The sequence below is a fragment of the Petaurus breviceps genome, unplaced genomic scaffold, assembly GCF_028583685.1.
Source record: "Petaurus breviceps papuanus isolate PSGF00001 unplaced genomic scaffold, PetGlider_PUasm1.0 38, whole genome shotgun sequence".
Taxonomy (NCBI): Eukaryota; Metazoa; Chordata; class Mammalia; order Diprotodontia; family Petauridae; genus Petaurus; species Petaurus breviceps.
Genome location: NW_027186304.1, coordinates 78646148 through 78673677, shown reverse-complemented (window position 1 = coordinate 78673677; position 27530 = coordinate 78646148). Strand labels below are relative to the sequence as shown.

Sequence of the window (27530 nt, the reverse complement as noted above, 5' to 3'; positions counted from 1 at the left end):
TCTGGAATCCATTCTGTTCTTGACTTAATCCCTTATCTTTCTTTAAAGTCCAGTCCTCTATATGAATAAATGAAGAAGATGAATGAAAAAAACATTTTTAAGTGCTTGTTATGTGGTAGGCACTGTTCTAAGCACCCAGGGATTAAAATAAAATAAGCAAGACAGTCTTTGCCCTTAATGAGATAACATTTTAATAAGGAAGACAATCTATAAAGGGGGGCTAGATTAGGTTTGGAAATGGCTAGGGAAAAACATGGTGCCTTTTCCTAATACTCTCTGTGGTTAGTGCTCTTCTCACAATATTACTTCCTATTTATTTCACACATATTTAATATGTACTTATCCCTGTAAATGTCTCCTAAAGAAAAAGAAGAATTATTATAAACTTCTCGAGTGTTGGGAGTGTTTAAATTTTTACCTTTGTATCACTAGTTACTAGCATAGTGGTTGGTATATAATATGTATTTAATAAATGCTTGTGGAATGAAGGACTAGCCAAGGACATCGCATTTAATCTGTGTGAACCTCAGTTTTCTAATGTGTAAATAAAGATAATATTTACATAATATCCAATAACTCATAGGCTCTTGTCGGTGGGGCAGATTTATATTTTGGCCCCATATTCATAATAATTCAGGGCTTGAAAGTATAGCTCTGAAATTACTTGAGCTTATTCTCCCAGCTAGAGAGCACAACTCTCTCTAACAATGGATTAAATTCTCAGGTTGGTGCAAGGAAAGGTTACTCTCCTGTGTGGCTCTTTGTATCCTTTTCCTGAACATAGGAATACCAGGTGACTTTGAGGTACTTCCAGGTGTTCATAAGATATCATAGAAAATCTGTCAAAGAACACAATGAAAGTAAGGCAGGGGTGTCTAGGGAACAACAGTTCTGTTCCTCTCAATGGTGTTCTGTTCTGTTTTGTTTTGTTTTCTTCTCAGTACTCTTACCGGAACAAGCAGTCAACAGTTTTAAAATGCCACAGTCACATACTGTCACCAGGCAATCACAACTTCACAAAACTTATGTGAAAGCTAGCTTTATTATAAGAGAAATGAACATGCATGTGGAACTCAAAGAGTTCACAATCCATGTAGAACTTTACATATTTTTGAGAGTTCAACAAAGGGAGGACTATAGAACACAAATCTCCACCTAAAAGGGCATGGCATGGGAAGGGGAAAGGTGAAGTAAAGGTAGGAAAAGGACAAAACCCCTTCTGAAGGGGAGGAGCAAGGCAATGGTCAAAGCCCCATTCTTTTCCTTTGGAAACTACTGGACCAGGAAGATAGCTAGATCTTCTTATCTACAAGGGTCCCAGCTGCATAAGCAGTTTCCCAGCCTAATGCAGACTGCCTTGACTCCAAAAGTCACACAAAGAATCCAGTTTTGGATGCAACCAACACATTATGTCAGCTCAGGGGGAAGGGAGAGATGCATTCTTGACATATTCAGAGCCTCCTGCATACTTGGGGTTTAGTGTTTCTGGAAAATATGACAACTCTAACAGACAAATTCAGAGAACTCCTTAACATTCTTTAACAATACCTTTCTAGGGGCGGCCAGGTAGCACAGCGAGACCGGCTCCAGTGTTGAGAAGACCTGGAGATCGAATCCCGGGCTCAGACACTTAGCACCCACCCAGAAACACCTGGCCGTGTAACCTTGAGCAAGTTACTTAACCCCGATTGCTTTAAAAAAAAAAAAAAACCTTTCTACCTGTCCATTTAGGAGTCTTATCTCATGGTCTTGAAGAAAGAAAGTTTAGATGTGGCTGACACAGGCTTCTCTCCTCCTCTTCCCCTCCTTCCTCTAAACTCCCGCCATGTGCAGAGTGTACCTGAAATTCGACCTACTGCCTCCTAGCCCCATCTAAGGGTTCTAAAGGCACATCTTGCATTGGTTTCCTGTCTTTACAAGCTGGGAAGAGTTACATACAAATTCCAGGGTTTTTGTGACTAATGCCTTGCCAGAGGTGGTTACATTCATCTTATCTGTGTTGCTAACAAACCTGAGCTTGAGATGCCAAGAAGATTCTAAGACAGTGAGGAGGCCAGAAGTGTAGGAAGATCCATTTGGAGAAAGGAGAAGTAATAAAAGAAAAAATCAAATACAACCTTTTATTAAGTACTTTCTATCTGCAGAGCACTATTCTAAGCCTGGGGATACAAAGACAAAAATGAAACGGTATCTGCCCTGAAGAAGCTTACACTCTATCAAAGATAGAAGTGACTAGAGGTGAGACTTCTCCATAAAACCTTCCTGTAGAGAATTAAGAGTAGTTACTGTTTTTATTAAGTCTTTGGCAGCAATCTACTAGTTACAGATAGACCAAGTGAGCCAAAGTGAGGAAAGTGAGCCAAAGAAGAGGAAAAGATGAAGTCTGCTATAGATAAAGCTGAATTCAGACCTAGCCAAGGAAGACCCTCTCAATACATTGAACTTAATGGACTTCAGCAAACAATGAGGGCTATTTACCAATCCTATCTGTGGGGTAATCTTAACTATTAGTCAAACTAGATGCTAATATTATCAACTCCTTAAAATTTATTTCTTTTAAACATAACTAGCACTTTTTGAACAATTGAATGAGAGCAGACAATCAGTCCCAGGAATTTGCTGCAATAACCAGGAGCAGGTAGGAAAAACTGAGTATGCAGGTTCCAGCAAAGCAAGTAAGGAGAGAAAGAAGAATCCTATTTGCATTAGTTTTGTACTCTTGTCGGCACAAAGTAGAAGTTATGCATTTGCAACAATATAAGTAGGTTCCTATAAGTCTTCCCAAGTATCTTGGAAACCTTCCCCATCTTAGTTTCTTATGACCCAATAACATTCTATTACATTTTTGTATTCATAATTTATTCAACAATTTCCCAGTTGATGGGTGCTCCTTTACCTGAGAAAACTTAAATGAACTTATCCAAACTTATGTAGTGAGCAGAAGCAGAACTATTTATACTATAGAAGCATTGTAAAAATGGGCAGCTTTGAGAGAGTTGAAAATTCTGATCAATGCAGTGACCAGAGGACTGTTCACCATGGGACTGAATGCATGATTCATCAATGCATAATTCCAAAGGACTAATAACAAAACATGCTACCCACCTCCTGACAAAGAGGGAATGGGTCAAATATGTAGAATAAGACATACTTTTTTTATATGGCCATTGCAGGAATTTATTTTTGCTTAACTATGCAAAAGGTCCCCCCCCTTTTTTAGTGTGTGAGGGAGAGGGAAAAAATGCTTATTGAATGAAAAAATACATTTAAGTTTAAAAAAGATAGCACCAAGCAAAGCAAAATAAAAATGGTCAATTATCTTATTATAAGAGATTTTTTAAAAGCCTGAGAAAATACAAAAATGCTTTAAATGGAAAAAAGAAGAAATCTCAAGAGACAAAGGAAATCTAGCCTCTGTCAGGAGGTTGGGGGAATGAGGGCAAAAAAAAAAACAGAAAAGGAAGAGAGGGAGGACAACTGAACATATGGAGCTCTGAAATAGATAAGAGGAACTTTCCATGAACCTTCTGAAAAGGAAGCTATATCTGTGATCCAAGAAATGATGATGAGGATCCACAGGTGCAACCAGTATGACAGTCCATTAAATCATGAACAGGGAAAGAAGAAATGTTATAATAGTGGTTGGTGAGTCCCTGCTGAATAGAGACATATGTCAAGCCAACATGAATGGTAGGATCATACTATATATTCTGAGAGAATGTAGTCAGGATATGATGGAGAATTCCTTAAGACTTGTCAAACCTGACAACCACTACCTACTTCTAGTGATTCACATGGGGACAGATGGTATCTATAGGAGGAAGCTAGAGAGCATTGCAAGGGACTATGAAGTCCTGGGCAAGAAACAGAAAACCTCAGGAGTTCAGCTGCTGTTCTTATAACTGTTGCCAGTTAAATGTAGGAGCCTCAAGAAAAGACAGGAGAATTCATGGAGTGAACAACTGATTAAGAAATTTAGTGACCGAGAACAGAATTTGCATTTCCAGAATACAACTTAAAATACAAGAACAATGGGTTCATGGTCAGGGATAGATGGTGTCTATAAAGGATTAGGAAAAAATATATTTTCCTAGACATTTGAAAATCTTACTATCTTCTTGGAGATAAAGTAACATAATATGTGTAAATCACTTTGCAACCTTAAAGAGCTATGTAAATGTTAGTATATTGTTATTGCCATCATCAACAATATTGTCATTGTCATCATCTTTAAAAAGAAAATTCAGGGGAAGGGGAAAATTTGCTCACTTACATAAGCCAAGCCAGATACCCACAGTGAGTAACAGGTATAACATTGAAATAACAATATCCATAGAGGGCTATTATACCAGAGACCAAAATAAGAGGACAGCAATATAACTAATTGATTCAATTAACTATATAAAAAGAAAGATTATAGATAGCAAATGAGGTGAATTAGAGATCTTAATGTAAAGAGGTAAATTTGATCTAATGGATATATAATTAAGACTTGATGAGATTTGACTCATAACTCCAAAGAACAAACTTCTATCCACAGCACTATGAGCCCTCTCAAGAATTAGATGTGCTTATTTTGAATTTATCAAGAGGCAACATGACATTGTAAACAGAAGACTAGTCTTACAATCAGGAATATTTGAGTTCAAGTTCTGCCTTAGTCAAATATCAACCATGTGACTATGGGCATATCACTTTCCCTCTCAGTGTCCCCAGACCACTCACTAAGACTCTAAGTTCAAGATGTTGACCTTCATTGGTGAAAGAATTTTCCATACCAAGAATTTCTGACAACAGGTTAGGATATGCTTTCCCCTACTCCCTTCCCCTGCCTTCCCATAAAAAACCTAGACAGGTTACCCTTCTTGGGAAATTCAGGGACACATTATGTTTTATTAAGCAGCATTATAGATAATTTCTAGTAAGAATTTTCATTAAATGTTATTAAAATCAATGTAGGATAGATACTAATTTTGTGTCATATGGGATAGAATACTTTCAAGAATGCATGTTACATATCATATTAGTGCAGTTAATCAGTTGGTCTAACTGCAATCCAGCAATGAAGAAGAGTAACAAAACAGCCAATTAATACAGTACCTTTCCTATGAATGGTTCTGTATTTCATCATATGAATGCTGCTGTCCATTTCCACTAAAGCAATAATAAGTGGTTTATATGACTTATCTTTTCAAAGTCCATTATAGTTCATACTTGCCTTCACTCTTTATGAAATTTGTTATATTTTTCTATTAGCTGTCCAGTCATGCCTCCCCACCTCATTAATGCAGTACTTGCCTTGCCTTGCCTGCCTATAAGCACAAGGGACCACATTTTCCTAACCAGAAACCAGTGCATATGGAACAATAAAGGATATTCATTTTGTAATGAGTAATTAAAAGTAGAATTTCTTTTATTGAAATCAAGCCTTGGAAAATACAAGATATATGTTACCTTTGAAGGTATCTGCTTAGATCATCTAAAAACTGTGATTCCTAAATACATGTCCCCTTTTCTGCCACTTTGCAAGTCTCACTGTGGAAGCAAAAGTGGGACACACAGGACTGAGAGCCTTTTGAATTATTCTTTGTTTCATGGGTTGCTATGGCTGAAGGAGTCATCACCAAGCGACTAGACTACTAGTAATGAGCCTTTCAGTATTTAACTCATCTGGCTCCTAGAAAGCAGTCTGTTGCCAAGACTGTCCTGGAAGCACTTCCAGCTTGGTAGACCTGCCAGAGTCCATGTTCTACTGATATAGTCTTTGATTACCTAAAGTCAGCTCTATTCTACAGTGAAGCATCAGAGTTGGGTCTCATGTAGAAGAGCTAACTAATATTAGTTAATGATGATTCATAGCCCCTTGTGAGCCTTTAAATGCCTAAGTATTCAAAACTATATAGAAAAATAATTATTTCCTTCTGTAGGTCTTCTATTGAAAATATTCTGTATGTCTTATTTTTTTGAATCTCATTTCAAGATATCAAGTGGGGAAAAAGAGGACCTTCCTATAAAATATTTTGAGATACAATCTGTGGAAAAGACACTTCTTAAGATGGCAACAAAATTTTTTAAAATGTGCCATCGCTATAGATTTTTTCATTGGAGTTAATCTTTGCTTTGACAAAGAAAAGGTTTCCCTAATTTTAGGTATCTATTCACACTTGCCTCCTCTCCAAAAAATAAAAATTTAAAATGACTTTAAGGAATGTTTCCTTGTGTTCACATTTGGATCTTTTGTGCTGACTTTTCTATTATATACTACTCAGTCAGCTAAGGATCTAAAATGAGATCTTATAAAGCATATAGGTCGACTAGAAGGAAGACAAGACCAGTTCTTGAGTATTGGGTCATGGTCCCTACTCTGCTACTCATTAGTTGTGAAGGATGGAACAAGTCACACCAATTCTTTGAGCCTCAATTTGGATATTTGTCAAATGAAGGGATTAGATCTGACTGTGGCTAAGGTCAAATCTAGTTGTCAAATTCTATGATCTAATGCATTTATATCACTCATCATTCTCCAAAACTTAAAAAGATCTATACTTTTATTTTATAGTGACAGGCACAGGGTCATATAGCTCATAAATGTCTGCAGTAGAATTGAAGCCAGGTATTTCTGACTCTAGCTCAAAATTATTTATAAGATCTCTTTCAGCTCTAAATCCTTTGGTCCTATGATATTTTATCTGCTAACAAAAATATCAATCTCTCTAAGCCTTAGTAGACATCTTTCATGTCTTCCTGTTACCAAAACAAAAGGTCCCACTTGATGGTCATCCTTTCATTTGATGAATGTCTCAGAAATTAGCAAGACTGGCTCAGCACAATGAAAATATATAACATTACTAAGCTGGTACGTGAAGCATTGCCCACTTGATAAGATGTACCATCACTGGAACATCACCAGCATTGTTTTAAGAACCCAGGGTTACCTTCACACCATAATAAGGCATTGGAGTAGAACTTTACAAAATTTAAATGATTCTAGAGCAGGGGTTACTAACCTGGAACCTTTGAGCTCATTTGGTTTTTTTATAACATTTTTTATAATTGTATTTCAATATAATTGGTTTCTTTTGCAATTCTATGTATTCTGTTATATGCATTTAAAAATATTATTCTGAGATTCATAGGCTTCATCAGACTACCAATGGGGTTAAGACTCAAAACAGTTAAGAACTCTTGTTTTATTGCAACGACTTCAGCATAGGATCATAGCTTCAAATATGGAAGGGGCCTTAGGGTCCTCAAGTCCTAGCCTTTTGTTTACAGATGAAGAAACTGAGACTAGAGATTAAGTGACTTGTCTGTGGGTCACATGGTATGTGTCACTGCTGGAATGTGGACTCTAGTCTTCCCAACTCCAAGTTAAGGCCATCCCTCAACATTCACTACACTAACCTGCCTTTCAAACAGTCATCAAAGAAATTAACAGTCAACATGGAGCCAAGCCCAAGGGGCAGGCAAAAGCAGGCAGCAGGCTGAATTTGGCCCGTGGACCATAGTTTTCCATCTCCTGCTTTAAATCTTTAGAGCCAGGGGTGGCCAGGTAGCACAGCGAGTAAGAGCACTGGCCCCAGAGTCGGGATGACCCGGGGATTGAATCCGGGCTCAGACACTTAGCCCCACCCAGAAACACCTGGCTGTGTAACCTTGAGCAAGTTACTTAACCCCAAATGCTTTAAAAAAAAAATCTTTAGAGCCAGAAGAACTGAGTTCAAATGCCAGCTTTATCACTTATAATCTGCAAGAATTTATTCTCTCTAGGCCTTAGTATCCTTATCTGAAAAGTTAAGGGATTGGAATATGTTATTTCAAGGGCCTTTTTCAGCTCTAAATTCTATAGTACTATGATAGACAACAAATTTTGATGGATCTGCAATTGAATTGGAATCCTCAATAATGAGGATCATAATTCATTCACCTCATTCTTTGTAACTCTTATCTATCATATCTTTCCATAAATCCTTCATACAGGATCTATCCAATGTTCTGAACAGCTTTCTCGGGTTATCCTAATTTTTTTTGCAGATACCAGGGCAACATTCATGCTGCCCATCTGTTGTTATCTCTCATTCTTGATGTGACTCACCCACTTCCTTTACAATTGATGCATGTTCTTGATGATGTCTTTTACTCCAGTCCTATTGTGTAAATTATCACAGCTAATATGCTATAGCCTACTTATATCCACCATATATTTTCCCATTGCCCTTTGAGTCACCATTCTTCTGATATAATATTGTCCCATGACTCTTAGCCCTATAGTATCACTAGGTATGTCACTATTGGTATGACAATCTTTACAGAAGTGATTGACTCAGCATCATTAAAAATACAGTGACATTTTCCAAATATAAGCCACCCCAATCTTCTCTTCCTGAATAGGATGTACAGAAAAAAATAATTTAATAAAACAACTCCCAGCACTAAAGCAATGACTAAAAGGGAAAATGAGCATGAGTTCAACTATTACTTTTGAATGAAAATGCTGTAGCTGAGTTCTAATGAGGCAATAAACCACTAAAGCTACTGCCCCCTGAGTGTCCCATAAAAGGTACTGATGAGAGCATATTGTGCAAGATTACATACTAAGGCACTGCACTGAAAAAGACGAATATAAAGAACTAGAAATTTGCCACTGTGTACATCTGAATAGATGCATGTTATCATATAAATTCCCTAGTGGCTTCAGCACCACTGAAAGAATGTCCATATTTGGGTTTCTTTTTATAAACTAATATTTTAGGTCAGTAAAGAGCTTTTGAAATGACTGGCAGTGGTGGGGAGGGGGAGAATTAAGTTATGATTTTACAAAGAAGTTCTACTTACACACACACACACATATATCATATTATCCCACTTATGTATATTCTTCTCCCTTTCCTTTCAGATATCTGTACTTGTGGTATTTTTTTTAAAGAAAGGAAAATGTTATCCATACATGTTTCCCTCCACCATCTAGTCCCCATTAAAAAACAAACTGAAGTGATTGTTGCCAATCAAGGCTTCTTTAGGGGTCATGTACTTTTTGCTTACCAGAACAGACAGAGGTTTATCTAATTAAAGGACCAACTAGCAGTACGGGAGGGACAGAAAAAAGGGAGATAATGAAGGGAGATCTATACAGTCTTTATTCATCTCTTCCTAGACTGTCTCTCATCCAAAGTCATTCCTTAGCTCTTTCACACCTAGCTCTCTATGTTCATCCCCCGAGAGAGGTCAGCTCCCAATGTTCTTCCAGCCTTATGAGATGGCATTAGCAGTGGACTGTGGCTATAGAAGATACCTGGTTCATCCTCTCAGTCAAACCCATAGCTTGAAAACAAATCTTAAATAAACAATACTGTTCAATTCCTTTCAATTCATCTCTTTCCCAGGGCACCTAGGTGGTGCAGGGAATAGAGCACCGGCCCTGGAGTCAGGAGGACATGAGTTCAAATCTAGCCTCAGACACTTAACACTTACTAGCCCTGTGACCTTGGGCAAGTCACTTAACCCCAATTGCCCTGCCCTCCCCCCTCCAAAAAGCAAAAAAAAAATCATCTCTTTCCCTCCCTCTCTATCTCTCAATTAAAAGTCTTGATTAATGAAGTCTCTGCCTAATCCTCTAAGTAAGAATTTATATAGAACTGGAAAAGTGGTTTATTAGTGGCAAGATGTCATGCTTTAGTAAATGGAGGTAACAATCTCAAAGGTTAAGATTATTACCAAAGGTAGGAGGGAAAATTAGGATCAAGGTGGATATAATTCCTTATGGTTGTCCTCCCTACCTATTACAAAATAAAAATATCCATGAGAAATAGGTAGGAGGAATTTAAGTTAGTATAGAACAGATGTGTACAACTTAAGGCCTGCCACCAAAGCATTTCAGGCCAGCCCTCAGAAAAATGTAGGGTTGCCACTGGTCACTCTTGTCAAGTGACCCACAGCAACCAACCATCATCAGTCTGTCTGTTGTCTAATCTATCTGCAGTCAAAGAAGTTACAACTTGTGCAGGTCTTCTATAGAAGTTCAGCTATCTCTCACTTAACCCCAATTGCCCTCCAAAAAGCAAAAGAAAAGGGGGGGGAGAGAAAGGGAAAGGAAGGAAGAAAAGAAAGAGAGATGGAAGGAGAGACAGAGAGACTGTGAGAGAGACAGAGAGTTGGAGACAGAGAGAGAGAGAGAGACATAGAGACAGAGACACAGAGAGAGAGAGAATATATTAAATATATACCACTGTGCTCAAGCAGTGGAAATATAAAAACAAGCAGGAAAGTTTCTGCCCCTCGAGGATCTTACATTCTAGTGGGAAAACATTGGAAAGGGGAGAAGTGGAACCTGGTTGGCAGCTTGCCATGAAGATTAGTGGAAGTAAAGGTGAGGACTGGTTCATGACAAGATGAGGTGAAAGCTCCTTTGTCAGAGTCTGGCTTCTTGGGAGCAAAGTCCAAAGCCCTGGTGAGAGGGAGCTAAGGATGGTGGGGAAAGTGTAGGCAGGCTGTTAGGAATGGTGTGGGAACAGAAATGGGCCTGGTTCCAATGAGTTCCAGGAGTCCCTTATTTTCCAATTCTTATTTAAATAATCCCATTTATTTTAAAAATATGAATCTTCAGTATTTGATTTTGATACCTGGCAAAGCAGAGGGTTTTGTTGTTATTCTATTTTGAGGCAGGTCTAACACAGGATAGGCCTGATTCAGACTCAGGACATGCAATGAGATAATAATAGACCCTAAAATATCATAAAAAAAATAAATTTTGGTGTGGGGAGGGGAGGGTTGGAGAGAAAATTTGGAACTCAAAATCTTATGGAAGTGAATGGTGAAAGCTAAAAATAAGTAATTTTTAAAAATAAATAATGATTTTTACTGAAAACAAAGAATAAAAAATATTCAGTTCCTAAGATTAAAAAGATAGTAATTCATATGAAATGGCTACTCCCTCGTGCCTCCACGTTCATCATGGCAAATAGCCATGCTAAATAAGAAAGGTTTTCCCTTAGAGTCATGGGGATTCTGTTAAAACTCCTGACATAAATCCCAAATAGACTTGTCTTTTTATGCCTCAGGTGGCAAGGATATCAACATAATAATGAATCTAAGAACAGTTTCACTGCATCCTTAAAGGGAAACTAGTCCAACCTAGTAAAGATAGGTGCTGCTCTTATCACATTTGCTTTTTTTTTTGTTTTGTGTGTGTGGATGATGAATTGAGGGAGAATCTTGAAAATAGAGAAAATTAGTTTCCCCCCTTTTAGTTTAAAATAAGCTAATTTTTGTGAAGAAATTTTAAATCTCATACTATCATCTAGGTGTCTTTATTATCCTAATAGATTCGTGTGAGATATCTCTTTTGGTTTCTTCTAGTTTCATTTTCTTCTACTGTGTGGCATTGTGAATAGTGCTGGACTTAGTGGGGAAGACCATGATGCAAATCCTTCCTCAGATTCTTGCTAACTATGTGACTTTGGGCAAGTCACTTAACCATTCTGAGACTCAGTTTTCTCATTCAAAAAAATGGAGATCGTAATATCTGTCCTACCTACATCACAGGACTGTTAGGCTCAAATGAGATGATATTTGCAAACATTCAAGTTGGTTATTATTCATGAATTCTATTTTAATGAAAAAATTATAAATATATAAATATTATAAATAACATTTTACATTGTCTACACCTCTCAGGTGTGTTATCAATAAAAATGTGATCTGGTATAGACAATAAGGAGTAGCTTGGTGGCACAATGGATGGAGTACTGGGCCTGAAGTCAGGAAGACTCATCTTCCTGAGGTCAAATCTGGCCTCAGAAATTTACTAGCTGTGTGACCCTAGGCAAGTCACTTAATCTCGTTTGTCTCAGTTCCTCATCTGTAAAATGAGATGGAGAAGGAAGTGGCAAACCATTCTGGGATCTGCCAAGAAAACCTCAAATATGGTCCCAAAGAGTCAGATACAACTGAAATGACTAAAGAACACAACATAGATGGCAAGTTTTAGAAGCCTTCAGTCCCCTCCTGATGTTTCTTCCCAATGTCCTCAATGTTTGCATAAAGTGGGTAAAGATTCTATGGAGATTAGAAAGTAACCATATGGGTCCATTGTTGCTCATGTCTTCTTGTGCGACTCCCAATGATGTTTTTTATTATTTTTTAATTTTTTTTTTGCTTTTTGGAGGGCAATTGGGATTAAGTGACTTGCCCAAGGTCACACAGCTAGTTTTTTTTTGTGTTAACTATCTGAGGTCGGATTTAAACTCATGTCCTCCTGACTCCAGGGCCGGTGCTCTATTCACTCCAATGATGTTTTTAAATGCACAAAATAAAATCTATAGGATTACAAAGTAAACAAATTATATTGAAATAGTTATCAATTTTTTTCAGGTTTTATGGACCCTAAGTCAAATACCTCTAATCTAAACCTATTATTTTACAAATAAGAAAACTGAGATTCAGAAAAGTGAAAGGCTTTATTTAATGTTACATAGGTAATAAGTAGCATACTTTGAACCCAACTCTTCTGACTCTAAAGCCAGTACTTATTCCATTAGACTATACTGCCTCTTCTGTTAGCATTTAGTTTGAGTTAGCTCTCCATTCCCAGTTTCACCTTCCAAAATGCTACTGCCACTTCCTTATGAAATATCTTTATACCAGATAGTGAACTGATATGACCTTGGATAAGCCACTGAACATCTCTCAGGCCTCCGTTTCCTCATATGTAAAAAGGAGGCATTAGAGTAAATGATCTTTAAGGTCCCTTCCAGCCCTTCTATGTTCTTATACTGTTATCATTTGTTAAATAATGTATCACAATATGATAGATGCAATTATAGAGGTAACTTAATTTAATGGTCTTTTGGGTATTGACATAGCAAGGTATAAAGCAAGGAGACATTCTTACTTTATGAACTCCAGTGTCAGGAATAATATCCTGTGCACCATCCAAAGAAGTTTCCATTATAAATGTTGAGATTCTCCAAATATTCCTGTTTGTAGGTAATATTGCCCTTATCTAGGTCATGATGTCCTGAAATACTACATTATCTCCTCAGCAGAATCAATACCAGTGGAAAAGAGACAGGCATAACTATCCACATTAGAAAAAAGTGAACAAAAAAGCCTAATTTTACCTAGAGTGTCATAATATGCACTTAAAAGGGTCACCAATTAAGTCAGACTCTTAATATACACTTTATGGTTTCAGAAGCAAAAGATAAAACCAAAAAATTATACTACTTTCTATGATCCCGTATTGCTCCCTTTCTCTTTAATGCTGGTTTTCTTGGAGGACAAGGAGTGTTAAAATATAGCAACAATTAATATATAACAACAATTTTTTTTCAATCTCCAGTGACTTTAACACAGTAGGCATTCATAAATATTTTTTAACTGAATTGAATATGTCACTGTGTAAACTGTGACTGTGAACCACAGAATAGCATTATCTTGAATTATAAAAATCACAAGTAAACCAAGGTTAATGGAAAATCACACAACAGGTGTAAATAGAATGCAGCAGATAACCAAACAACAGAGGGACCCAGATTGTCACTAGTCATTGGGATAATGATATCATGGGTCCATCAAAGTGCCAGAGGATCTTATCATGCAAGTTCATAGGAGCAGAAGATCAGAGATTTCAAACTCAAAAGAAATCTTAGAGTCAATCTCATTCAACTATAATTTTACAGGTGAAAAATGTGGGGCCTAGAGATGATTATGTGATATCCAAATTCACAGTTAATAAATGACCATCAGTAGTTCAAGGTCTATACTAAAAACTGAGATATACAAGTTCTGTTGTGATTTTGACATGTTCCCTTATCTGTAGTATGTAGTAACTATTTTTGCATATCTCTTAACAGTGCAGGTCTGAACATGGCATGCACATACACACCCTACTCAATAAACCTCATTGGCTTCCTATTGCCCCCAGGAGCAAATACAAAATGTCCTGTTTGGCATTCAAAGCCCTTTTAAACCTGGCTTCCTCCTAACTTTCCAGTTTTCTTACACCTTACTCCCTGCCATATATCTTCAATCCAATGACACTGGTCTCTTGGCTGTTCCACAAACAAGACACTCCATCTTTTGGCCACTTTCTCTAGCTGTCCCTCATCCTTGTAATACTCTTGTGCTTTACCTGCTGACTTCTATGGTTTCCTTTAAGTCCCAACTAAAATCCTGTCTTCTACAAGAAGCTTTCCCCTATCCCTCTTAATTCCAGTGCCTCCTCCATCTTAATTATTTCCCATTTATCCTGACTATAGCTCACTCTGTATATATATATATATATATATATATATATATATATATATATATATACATATACATATATATATACACATATGTTTATATGTTGTGTCTCCCATTAGATTGTAAGTTCCTTGAAGGGAGTAGTAGGCAATTAATAAGTGTTAGCTGATTGATTGATGTGGGACTCTGGACAAGGCACTTACAGTGAAAATCAGTTTCCTCATTTGTAAAATGGGTACAAGAATAGCACCTACCTCACAGGAATGTCATGAGGTTCAAATGAAATAAAGCACTTGGCCAACCTCAAAGTTCTATATAAATGCCAGATATCATTGCTGTTGTTCAGTTGTTTCAGTCATGTCCAACTCTTCATGACCCCATTTGGAATTTTCTTGGCAAGGACACTGGGGTGGTTTGCCATTTCCTTCTCCAGCCCATTTTACAGATGAGGAAACTGAGGCAAAAATGGTTAGGTGACTTGTTCAGGGTCACACAGCTAGCAGGTAGAGGCCAGATTTAAGTTCAGGTCTTCCTGACTCGAGGCCCAGTGCTCTATCCACTGAACCACCTAGCTGCCCAACAGTTATTATTGTTGTTTCCTTTCAAATGTTTGGTGGATTTAACTGAACTTGAAACATACTTCTAAAAATTCAATTGGCTCAGTATGATGGCTGGCACACTTTAAGGCTTATGGATTACTTGAGTTTAGGAACTCAGAGCTGCATTAAATCTGTTTACTAACATGCTGAGACTCATCTCTTTCACCTGACCTTTCTCCCAATCCTCTCCCATGAAGGGAAGGAAGGGAGGAAGGAAGGAAGGAAGGAAGGAAGGAAGGAAGGAAGGAAGGAAGGAAGGAAGGAAGGAAGGAAGGAAGGAAGGAAGGGGAAGGAGAGGAGGAGGGAGGGGGAGAGGGAAGGAAGAAAGAAAGGAAGGAAAGAAGAAAGGAAAGAAGAAAGGAAAGAAAGAAAGAAAGAAAGAAAGAAAGAAAGAAAGAAAGAAAGAAAGAAAGAAAGAAAGAAAGAAAGAGAGGAAGGGAGGGAGGAAGGAAGAAAAGGAAAAAAAGGAAGGGAAGGGAAGAAAAAGGGAAGAGAAATTCAAATTCATTTTCACTTAAGTGTTACCCCTTTGCTACTAAAGATCAATCAAGATAAAAAGTAATTTTGTGATTCTTCTTAATATATATTATAAACTTTGACAAAAACAATTCAATGCAGGATTTACTAACTTTTGCAGTCTTGACCTGCTCTGTCACAAACCATACCCAGCTCTAGAGGAGATATAGTTTGGATAAGATAAGGGTCCCTGCCCTCATAGAACTTAAAACTAAAACCTAATTCCTGAATTTGCTAACTAAAATATTTTTGTTTCCTAGCACTATCTGTGCCTGTATCTGTAGCTATAAGTGTGTGTGTGTGTGCCCATGCATGCAAGTTCAGATTTTTAAAATCTTAGAGAACAAAATAGATTTGCCCAGAAATAGGCAAGGCCTTCACTTCATTCCTTCCCTTGAATTAGAGCCCCAAGTTGTTTAAATGACAAAAAAGAAAATCTTAGCACAAGAATTCCAATGTCTAAAGCACATAAATAAACTCTTACCGAATAAAATGGTTATTACTATGAGTAAAAAAGAAAGGCCAAGTTGAAAGGAAACAGTTAAGAAAGTCTGAGACAAAGCCAAATGGCATGTATGGTATTTATCTTTAGACTCAGTGGCAGTAAAGTACCAGATGTCTACAACAAAAGCAGAGGGGACCACATAACCTAATAGACATAGTTAAGAGTCCTCCATTTTAACAGAGATCTTGTGCTTGCAAAAACAATTAACTTGGCACCATTAGCTCCATATGTTGGGTTCATAACTTAATTTCCTCTAGTCTGCATTTAATTTATTTTTTTAATTATTAACATTTTTATCTAATGGAGAGTAATAATATAATATTAACCCAGTACAGGGACTTGTGCTCAATAAATGACCTGTTAAAGTTAGTTCCATAGTGCTTTTTCTTTAGAAAGGGAACGTGGAGATAATCAGTAAAGTAGTTGACAAATCTTAAAGTGCTATGTACATGTTAGCTATTGTAATTATTATTTACTTATTTATTTTTAAAACACTGAATTTGGAATAAAGCCTAGATTAAATCTTGCTTCTGTTACTAACTACCGATATGGATATGAGCAAGTCACAATCTCTCAATTTGTTTTCTCCCCTGTAAAATGGAATTCCTGATTTTCCTACCTCAGAAAGTTGTTATGAAGAAAGAATTTTGCAAGCAGTAAAACGATACATAAAGGTGGTTATCTGCATTACTTGTGAAAGTCCCTGACTTCTGAAGTCCTTTTTCCAATCCAAACCTATTATTCTATGACCTCAGGACTTTCAAAAACCACAGACTGCTATCCATATAGGACTCTATGAGGAGAAGTTAGATAAACTGTAAAATTTTCATTTTCCAGTAAAAGTTACTGATCAGGAAAAAACATTCAGAAATGATGCTGGATTAGAATAAAGAACACCCAATTCCAAAGGTCAGATTAGGTTATTAGCTTGTTACCATCAGTGTCTTAGTGAGCAAGTTATATGGGGGGGGGGTATACTCCTATACTTATAATTTAGATATGTTATTTTGAATAAAATTTCATTTTATAGTCATTCCCCACTACCACTGTATGTTGCCACATGCTATATGGGGGTGGAGTGAAGCTGAGGGATGAGGAGGAGTGCTAGTAAGTAGGTCTCATATCCATGTTACAATACACTTGGAAGACAGGGCACTCATTGGCAAGTCCTATATTGCTAAGGACTCCCATTTCCATTAAACCAAATTTCACCTTCACTGATCCACTCAATCCACTCCCAAACACTCTGACTCTGCACATCTACTTATTTCCTAACATCAAACAAATGCATAAATTCAATACTTAACACTTGCCCAGACCCTCACATTACCTGCTGGCATGTGAATTTATTCCTATTGACACACTCCAATGACTCTCCTCAGTTTTCAAGTCATTCTCTTAAACTACCAATCAACATATGCCATTCCTGAGCCTACTTCCTGATTCTCTCAAGTAATCCCATTGGATGGTAGGCATGTGCTTTCCCTTGTAGCTGACCTTGAAATGGTATCAGACAAAATGGGATATATCTATTTCTCCTCTTTCCCCTCTAAGTCCCAAAATGTTCTGATGAAAAGTCGAGGTGAGTGGACACAGTACCAGATTACTAACAAGGCCCAAAACATAGATGCAAGGGAATCCTTAGCAGAATGGCAGAGGGCTCAATCTTTGACCCTATTTTATCTAGTTTTTTTTAATTAATGCCCTGTTTGAAAGCAAAGATGGCATGCTTATAAAATCTGTGACTAGCTAAAAGCTTAAAAGAATAGCTAATGCATGAGATGACAGGTCCTAAAATGATCTTGGGTAGCAGTAATGACAGGCTAAAGCTAACAAGATGAAATTTAATAGGGAATAAATGTAAGGTCTTGTACTTGTGTTCAGAAAATCAACTATAAAAGAAGAAGATAAGAAATACTTGGCTGGAAAATTTATATATACAAATATATATGTATATATATACACACACATATATGTGTATGTGTTATGTATGTATGTATATGTGTATATACACACACATATATGGGAAGAGAAAGAGGACAAAAAGGAGTTTGTAAACTTAATATGAGTCAATTCTGGGTTGAGGCAGACCAAAATTGTATAAATATAAATTTCATTGATTGAAATAAAGCTATCAGAGGGTTGAGCCAAGATGGAGGAAAGGAAGCAGTAACTTTTCTAAGCTCCTCCATGAATTCTGTCACTAAACTTTAAAAAGTGAATCTGAATGGATTTTAGAGTGACAGAATCCATTGGGAGACTGAGCAGCATGGTAGATTCCCAGCCCAGGAAAGTGCCTACGTTGGCCTGGGCAGGGGGAGCACAGAGCATGCAGGGGCTGCACCAGGGTGGACCAGAGAGCAGACTACAGCAGAGTGAGAAGGAGCCTCAGCCAGTGGACTCACCCACCCCAAGGGCGATTCACAGATGTCTCACCCCAGGATGGAGGATCAGTCGGAGCTGGGTAATAGAAAGTGCAGGGCCCACAGCAGAGACAGCAGCTTTTCCTGGGGCTACCAGCCCACAGCCTGGGAGTTTAAAAATCACCTACCTGAACTTCCAGAAGCCAAGATGACAGAGTAAACCCTAGCAGAGTAAACAAGGAAAATACACACTCATAAACACACACACATGCATACCTGCACATAATATGGGATTCAATAAGAGCAAACTGTTTACATCCCTATATGAGAAGCTGATACCTGTCAATACTGAAATTTACATGATTATCACAACCTTTAAAAGTGATATACATAGATAGAGGGTGTGGGTATAAATGAACTAATATGATGATAAAAAAAACCTTATTAAGGGGTTAAAGGGACTGCAATGGGATAAAAGTAAAGGATGAGGCAGAAAAGGGTAAATTATGCCACATGAAGAGGCATAAAACATACTATAGTAGAGGGGAAGGAGGGAGGGAGATGAACATCATATGAACTTTATTCTCATTGGTCCTGGTTCAAAAAGGGATCAACATAATCAGTTAAGTTTAAGATTATAATGTGAAAAAACACAAAAACTCATTATAATACAGGGAAAAGAGGGAGGGAGAGGAGCACTGTATGAAATTTACTCTTGTTGGTTTGGAACCAAAGAAGGAATAACATACTCAGATAAGTAGAAAAATCCATTGTGCCCTATAAGCTGAAGGAGGGGTAAGGGGAGAATAAGAAGGGAGGGAAATAGTAGTGAGAGGAAAGGGTAGGGAAAGAGGCAGGGGCACAGGGAAGAAATATTGAGGGAGGCAGTGGTCAAAAGGAAAACTCTTAAGGAGGGGAAGGGAGAAGGAAGAAACAAAAACATAAAGAGGGGAGGGAATAGGATGGAGGGAAAAACACAGATAGTAATCATAACTGTGAATGTGAATGGGATGAACTCTCTCATAAAATGGAGTCAGATAACAGAATGGATTAAAAACCATAATCCTACAATATGCTGTCTATAAGAAACACATTTGAAGCAAGGGGATATGCACAGGGTAAATGTAAAAGGCTGGAGGAGAATACATTATGCTTCAGCTAAAGTAAAAAAAGCAGGGGTAGCAATTTTTATCTCAGATAAAGCAAAAGCAAAAATAGATCTAATCTTTTTCTTGTTTCCTCTTTCCCATTGTTCATTCCATCCAATATAATCCTTTATAACCTGACTAATGTCTAGTGTGAAAGTATTTGCAGATCCTATACTTGATTGCATGCCTCCATGGCGAGGTGGGGGAGGAGAGGAAGAGAAGAAGGGGGAGAAAATTTGAAATTCAAAGGATTGTGGAACTGAATCTTGCAACCTATAAGTAAACAAACAAATTAATAAAGAAAAAAATGGGGGGTAGAGAAATAAAGCTATCTCAGAAAAAATATAAAAGTTCTATGGAACTTTGAGCTGGTCATTCAGAGTAGGTCAAAGCTAAGTAGTCTGAAGGATGATAATCTCACACTATTCTAAAAGAAAATTGTGTTTTTTTATATTTACTATTTCCTATATGCCATGTATATTGGGGTTGATAATGAAGTAAAGGACATAATCTCTGTCCTCAAGGTGCTTACTTTCTGGTTGGGAAAACAAGTCAATAAATCTGGAAAGTTAAAAGTACAAAGCAGAAAATCAAGTCAGTGGTAAAAATAATATGTACTATATGAATTCAGAGGAGCAAGGAGAATGATCCAAAAAAACTTGTACTGGGGAACTGGGTCTTGATTCAAGTCTGACGGATGAAAGGGTAGAATTTGGATAGGCAGAGAGAAAGAGGACCAGTATTCCAGGTGGAGAAAACAGCTGTTAAGGGTTTTTAAGGAATCTAGACAATTTGCTGGAAAAGCCTGTGAAGTTCTTTAAGAATAAGTTGTATGCTCACTGAACCTGTACCCATTAAACACAATGCTGCCTAGAGGCAGATGAAAAGAGGTAATACAAGTCACAAAACATCATTTAGTGCTTTTAAATTTGCAGCTTCAGTTCTCAAGGGGGTTCCCTGCCCTCTGAAGGAACTGTTCCTCATGTTCAAGTATGCCACTTGATGGTGGCACTGAATGAGTCATACCACCTGGCCCCAACAGTAAGGTACATGCCTACTAAAATTTAAGAATGGTGGCCCTCATTTATCAAAAATAAATCTCTTCATTAGAATAGTTCTATTCGAGGAAATTCGAACATACCATATTTTAAGTTACTTTAGAGCAAATATTAAAACAACCAGATTCTAAAATCCAGATTAACTTTCCTCCTAACAAGTGAGCAAGTCACTTAAATTCTCAGTGCTCTAGGCAACTCTAAGACTATAAATTACAGAAAAGGTACCAACCTGCATTGGTAGAGTTTTCTCAATCTATAAAATCTCAGGTCCGGTTCCTACCCCTCACACCTATTCCTTTCTCTTTCTTTCTGGTCAACAACTTTACTCTTTCCATTTACCTGCTTGACTCTGGATCTCAAAGGCTTCTGTCAAGTCAGCTTCATCTGCAATTTCCAATTTGCTCAGCATCAAAGCCCCTCTACTCTTTCTCTCAGCTGCAAAAGTCTTTGCCAGCCTTACCCTTCTTCATCTACCAAAGAAATTTCGAGTAACAGAGAAAAGAGTATTTCTTCTCTCATTTCCCATTCTTAGAGCTTTCCATTTCCCTTCCCCCACTAGGAAACTAGAAAAAAGAATCCCAACACTCAACAAAACTATCATGACTAGGTTTCTTCCAACCAGAGATGGAATTATTGATTTCTCTCTATTTGTTTTCTTTTGTTTAGACACGGAGTTTACTGATTTAATTACAATACACAGTTGCTTATAACTTCAAACTGATTTTTCATAACACCACCTAACCCATTCCTCTAAGCAACTTCTTTACAATATACATCAGCATTTTAAAAGACCTACATAACTGTTATAGACACTGTGAATGAGATTTGAACAGAAAAGTAAACTCATTTAATTATAATTACATATAATATTAATAATAGATTATATATTATCATGTATAACATAATATGATTTATTTTAATGTCTCATCATGAGGATAAGCACAGCTGGTGTATTGTGTAGTTTGAACAATAGTTCCCATATATAATATTATATTAATAATGTAAAATAATGTTATATTATATTATCATGTCATGTCATATTATATTACATATGATATAATAATAATTATAAGTGTATAACATTTCTTTCTTTCCTTCCAGTTCTCCTACTCTTGGATGGGAAATTCTGGAGGTGGGTACAAGTGATCCCTAACTAGATTTCAGGAAGAGAAGTTTGTCCATAAGGGGCCCATAAGCCAGATGTAGAAGAAATTGTAGTAGAGGAAGACAAGAAGTGATGGGAAATAGGTTTCAATCAAACAAGAAGCAATAATTAAGTGCCTACTCTATGCCAGGAACTGCTCTGAGTTCCATAATACAAAGACAAAAATGAAACAGTCTCTGCCTTCAAGGAGTTTATATTCTGCATATCTGGGTTCCTTTGCTTCATGTTGTCATTATTGTTGAGTCATCAATTCCATCGTGTCTGACTTTTCATGACCCCATTTGGAGTTGTCTTAGTAGAGATTCTAGAGTGGTTGACCATTTCTTTCTCCAGTTCATTTTACAGGCAAAGAGGATTAAATGACTTGCCCGGGGTCACATAAGAATCTGAGGCTAGATTTGAACTCATGAAGAAGAGTCTTCCTGACTTCAGGCCAGGCACTCTATCCACCACACCGCATAGCTTGTTTAATATAGGAGACTAAAAATGTTCATTTGAAAAAAAAACCAACACATTATCACAGACTCTATACAATTGTATTCAGATTTTCAATCAAGAACACAGTATGTGTATTTATCCTTCCCTATTTATTGAAGCATCCATAGTTAGGTTTGTGCATTTCCATAGAATGAGAATTGCATCTTTCTGGTGAAATAGTAATTCATGTTCATGTGTCAATTTAATCAAGCATTTCATTAAATGAACCTGGCTTATTACAAGGTATGTTTATTTTAATGTCTCATCATGAGGATAAACACAGCTGTTGTATGTGTATAGTTGGAACTATAGGTCTCAGAATATTGTTTAGAATGGTTATGAAAAGCTCTGTTTAAATCACCCAGTGCCTTCTTTTCAAGTATTTTAACCATTTCAGGGAGCTTATTTGTCTTCACTGAGAACTGATGAACTGTCAAAAAAATCTCAGAGAAATCATCAGAGGAGCCTTGTGATGATAATTTTTAAAGTACAGTATCTTTTGACTCCTTCCCATTCAATTACTGGATAGCTCCCAATGCCTCACTTCCTGACCAGGATAGAACCACAATTGGAACCCAATTTTCTCATCTGTTCAAAAGATGGTGGGACTAGATATTGGGCTCTTAATTATTTTTAATATAATTCTGATGATTGCATTTCAATATAATTGATTTTCTTTACAGTCCTATGTATTTTATTCTATGCATCTAAAATCATTATTCTGAGAAGGGGTTCATAAGCTTCACCATACTCTCAAAGGGGTATATGACAAAAAAGGTTAAGAACCCCTGCACTAGATGATCTTTGAAAGGTCTTTCACATCTTTAAATCTGTAGGGTTGTAGAATTAATATGGTTTAGCAGTAAAAATTTCTGGTTTAAAAAAATTGTTTTAGAAATGGAATGATATGAATGAAGTATGAGGAAATGTAGAAGTGTTTGGTCTATCATCTAAAGAGTCATCATATCATGAACACATTAGATTATCACAGGGGAGGTCAAGAGATTTTCTGAGGAACTCCACCATGGCAATATATTTGTCTTCACTATCAACATTCAGTTTCACACTTCTACAACTCCCACCCTTGGGATGGAGACCTCCTGGTTAGTACCAAAGTCAATAGTCTCTTTCAATTACTTTCCCTTTATTCTTGCACAGCTGCCTATCCCTCATTCTCTGGCTAAGAAATAAGCACTACTTGGTGTTGGAGTACACAAGAGACAGAAATAAGTAAGGCTGGTGGAACACAAACCACTGTGCTTGATTAATTTCACTTATATCCTTGTTGTTGAATAATATATGAATACCATGTGTAGCTATTTGTATCAGTTTATAGTTGGTCTCCTCTGAATAGTCTCAATTTACTTTTAAATAACAACATACTAATTCATGCAATCCATGTATTGCTATACTGAACATTTTTAGCTTTAACTTGTAAAATCCTTTTGAGATTACAATTGCTTAACTTCTGGAATTTGTTTAAAGCCAGAAGGATTAAGATATTTATAGCTAGCTCTTTAAACAGCATCCAGATCTACCAAATCACAACTCATTGCCAATTTTGAAATGGATAAACTAAAAGTAATGCTTTCCTGTATAGCTGCCTTTTACCTCTATGGCCCTAAGGATATGCAGAAATTAAGGTGCATAGACTCAAAAGTTCATAAAATTTTGTATAATCTGTCCTCTCAATCATTGGAATTTTTTTACAAAAAGAAAATAAAGGTATTTAGAGACTATGAGATACTTTGGATACGTTGGTAACATCAAGTGACTTGTGATCTAAATTGTCATAAAACCGTAAGAGTAATGAAATACTCTCCTACTGATCACAAAATACCCAGGGCATCCATTGCCTGCTGTTTATTCTATAGAATATATTGCATTATGTTTCACAAGGTTTAATTGCTGTAGCATGAAGATTTGTTTTTAAAAGGGCACAGCAGTAGGCTGTTTAAGTAGAATAAATGACTTGCAGGAAGCAGTAGTAAGGCTCTAAAGTGGGGAAATGTGATATCAAAGAGTCAATTGTAGACAAGTGGTTAGCCCATTTCTCTTGTCATTTGCCAAAACAAAACTTGTGATAGCTCAACTTAGTCTTTTGACAAAAGTGATCTGCATGGACACTAAAAATAAATCCCTAGCCAAGAAATAATTCAGTAGGTCTCTAAAGTATTCTGTAGATTGGGAGAAAGCATTCAGGGGATTAAAAGATCACTGTTCTCGTTGCCACTTTGTAAGCCTTTTCTCTAAATCATCAAAAGTGGGTGGGTCCTTACCATTCAGAATAGATTCACATTCATAAGATGTGATTCCAAAAACAGGTAAGAAAGCTTGTTCTTCCTTAATTCTTTCTTTACTGCTTTGTTTTTGGAATGTTATGGTTTTTGTGGGATGTGGGATTTCATTATCATGGGGAACATATTATGAGAATTCCCTCTACCAATGTTGATAAGCACTTGCTTAGCATTTTATAGTCTTAGACAGTTTTTTGGAACCATGAAAAGTTAAATTGACTTGCCCAGTGTCATATGGTCGGTATATATCAGAGAAAGGACTTGAGACCACATCTTCTGATGCTAAGCTCAGATGTCTAACCCACTATACAAGATCACTTCTCTGTTTCTCTTAACATTTTTTTGAAAAAGGAGTTAAACTTGGGCAATATTAAGAAATGCATAGAGTCCAAAACAAGGAGGTGATAGTTTTACTTTATTTTACCCACATCAGACATACAAGAAGGATATTCAGTTCTAAGAAATGAGTGCTAAAAGAAATATTTATTCACTATAGAATGAACATGAAGTAGTGCTGGGTAGCAGACAGAATATCAAAACTAGGTCTGGTGAAGAATGTTAAAAAGAACCATTAATATTTGGCCTGAAGAAGAGAAGACACAGGAGGAAGAGTATAATAGCTGTCCTCAGAAATTTGGAGGGCTATCATGTTTGAGAGAGTAGATGTGGTTGGAATAACTCCAGAGGAAAAAAACTAAAACTAATGGGTGGGAATCAGTTTTCAGATAAACAAAAAAAAGAAATTTGCAACAGAGATGTCCAACAATGGAATGGATTGCTTTTTAAGTCATTAGAAATGCCTCAAATAGAGCCTTAATAGCTATCCATCAGCGATATTGTGGAGATAATTCCCATGTGGAGTATATAGTTAGGACATCACTAAACCATAGAATTTTGAAAGTTTAGAATGACCTTAACACAGGGGTGGAGAACCTGTGACATTGAGGCCACATGTGGCCTTTTAGCTCTTTGGGTGCAGCCTTTTGACGGAGTCCAAGTTTTATGAACAAAGCCTTTTATTAAGGGAATTTGTTTTGTAAAGTTTGGATTCAGTCAAAGGGCCACACTTGAGGACCTAGATGGCCACATGTGGGCTTGAGGCCACATGTTCCCCTTCCCCTGCCTTAACAGATATCCAATCAAATCCCTATTTGAAAGCAAAGTTCCACTCTAACATACCTAGTGATCATTCAGATAGTCCTTGAAGACCTCCTGGAATAAGAACCCAGTACCTCCACAGACAGCCCATTCTAGTCTTAGACAGCTGTAATTGTTTAAAAGTTTTTTCCCCCAACACCAAAACTAAAATGTCTTCTTTTCAGCTTTTACTCATTGCTGCTTTTCTTTATGGGACCAAATATAATATATTCATCCCTTCTTTCCCATGCCAGCCTTTCTAATACTTGAGTTTTTTCTCTGAGTTTTTTTCTTTTCCAGGGTACATAGCTCATATTCCTTTAACTGATCCTCATATGCTTTGGACTTGAGGTCCTTCAACATGCTCCCTGCCCTCCTCTTGCCACTCTCCAGTTTAGGAAAGTCCTTCTTAAACAGTGATGTCCAGAATTGAACACATCATTTCAGAGGAGGTCGGAGTAAAGGTCCTCATAAATCTCTCCTTATTCTGAAGAACTGAGTCTCACTACGGTCTTATGTTAAGGACTCTGGGGAATCCACAATTTCATGAAATTTTTTTTTACTTCATCCTTTGTAGAGACAATGGAAAAAAAAAACATTCTCATTTCCACAAGAGACACTGGGGAAATCACTGTTATTTCTTTGAGAAAGCAGAGAGAAAAATTACTTCTCTCAAGGATAAATTGAGGTCTTTGGAAAGTAAGGTTCTAGATAGCAACTCTAGAGAGAAGGCTGCAAAATCAAACTCTCTTCATTGTATAATCAACATTTCCCAAAGAGTGTTTCAGAATATAAATCTGTGTCTTAAAGACTGGGTGGGTATGTCACCACAGAGATCTAAGATTATGGTTCTAGACCTGGAAGAGAACCCAGGGGGCCATCTAATTCAAATATGTCATTTTTCAGATAAAGTAACTAAAATCCAAAGATGTTAAGTGACTTGCCCAAGGTCACTTAGGCAGTATCCGAGGTGGCATTTGGGGCCTTGTCTTCTCACTCTACAGCCAGTGTTCTTTTCAATGTTCATGCAAGTACTTTGGCTCTGCAGATTTCTGCCAAGACCCTTTGTGTTCCTTTTCTCCTTTTTCTCTTGGTTTAGCAGTATAAAAAGTGGTCTTCACCCATGGAAATCAGAGATGAAAGGAAATTAAGAGACTCCCTACAGTAGTCATAGACTTTGTTTTTATGGATGAGGAAACAGGTTCAGAAAAGTCATGATATGCCCAAGATCACACAGATATTAAATAGCAGATCCCATATTTGAATCCATGTTATCTGGCTCCCTTCACCTTCCTAAATCAACCTTTTCAGTGCCAGTCATAAGGGCTATTCTTGTACCTAATCTCAGTCCTTTCTCCAGTCAGCCAGTCTCCATTGAAGCCAAATGGCTAATGCTGCCATTCTCTGTCATTTCCCTCTTTTTCCTTTAGGTGAGCAGAGGATAGAGTGCTAAAAATGAAGTCACTAAGACCTGAATTTGAATACTACCTCAGACACTCATTAGCTGTGTAATATTAGGCAAGTCAATGAACCTCTGACAGTTTCAGTTTTCTCACTTGTAAAAGAGGGATAATAATAACTCAGAAGATGGTTGAAAATCACTAAATAAAGCACTTGTAAACCTTAAAGCACTATATAAAGGTTATCATCATCATCATCATAGTATCTTTAAAGGTCTACCTCTGAGCCTTTGAACCAGACCCCTCAACAACACACAATTTTAATAATTGGTTGTTGTGAGGTTCAAATGAGATCATATCTGCAAAGTGCTTTGCAAGCCTTAAAACATATAAACACTGTTATTATTATTTTGTTACTATTTTCCCCTTAGAAAGTAAGTTTCTTGAGGGCAAATACTTTGGTTTCCTTATCTTTTTTATCCATCAAAGTACTTAATACAAACTGACCTAATCTTGGTGTCATTATGTGAGAGGCCTCTCAGCCCTTTTCTTTTTCTCTTTCTTCTAGCTCTAAGGAAAGAGAAAAGCTCCATAATATTATCAATTGACTTTCAAGTCTTT

At 37.0% G+C, this 27530-nt stretch overlaps 1 protein-coding gene across 4 annotated transcripts in view; it reads left to right on the top strand.

The window, feature by feature from the left end:
* The window catches only part of CPA6 (carboxypeptidase A6), a 378150-nt gene that overhangs the window by 22199 nt on the left and 328421 nt on the right, over nt 1-27530 (top strand). Inside the window, exon 2 of one of the 4 annotated variants that reach the window (XM_069100080.1) lies at nt 21535-21565. The exons of the other annotated variants lie outside the window; for them this stretch is intronic. Within the exon in view, the coding sequence (XP_068956181.1) occupies nt 21535-21565 (31 nt within the window). The remainder of the gene's footprint in view (nt 1-21534; nt 21566-27530) is intronic. 4 annotated transcript variants of the gene reach the window in all.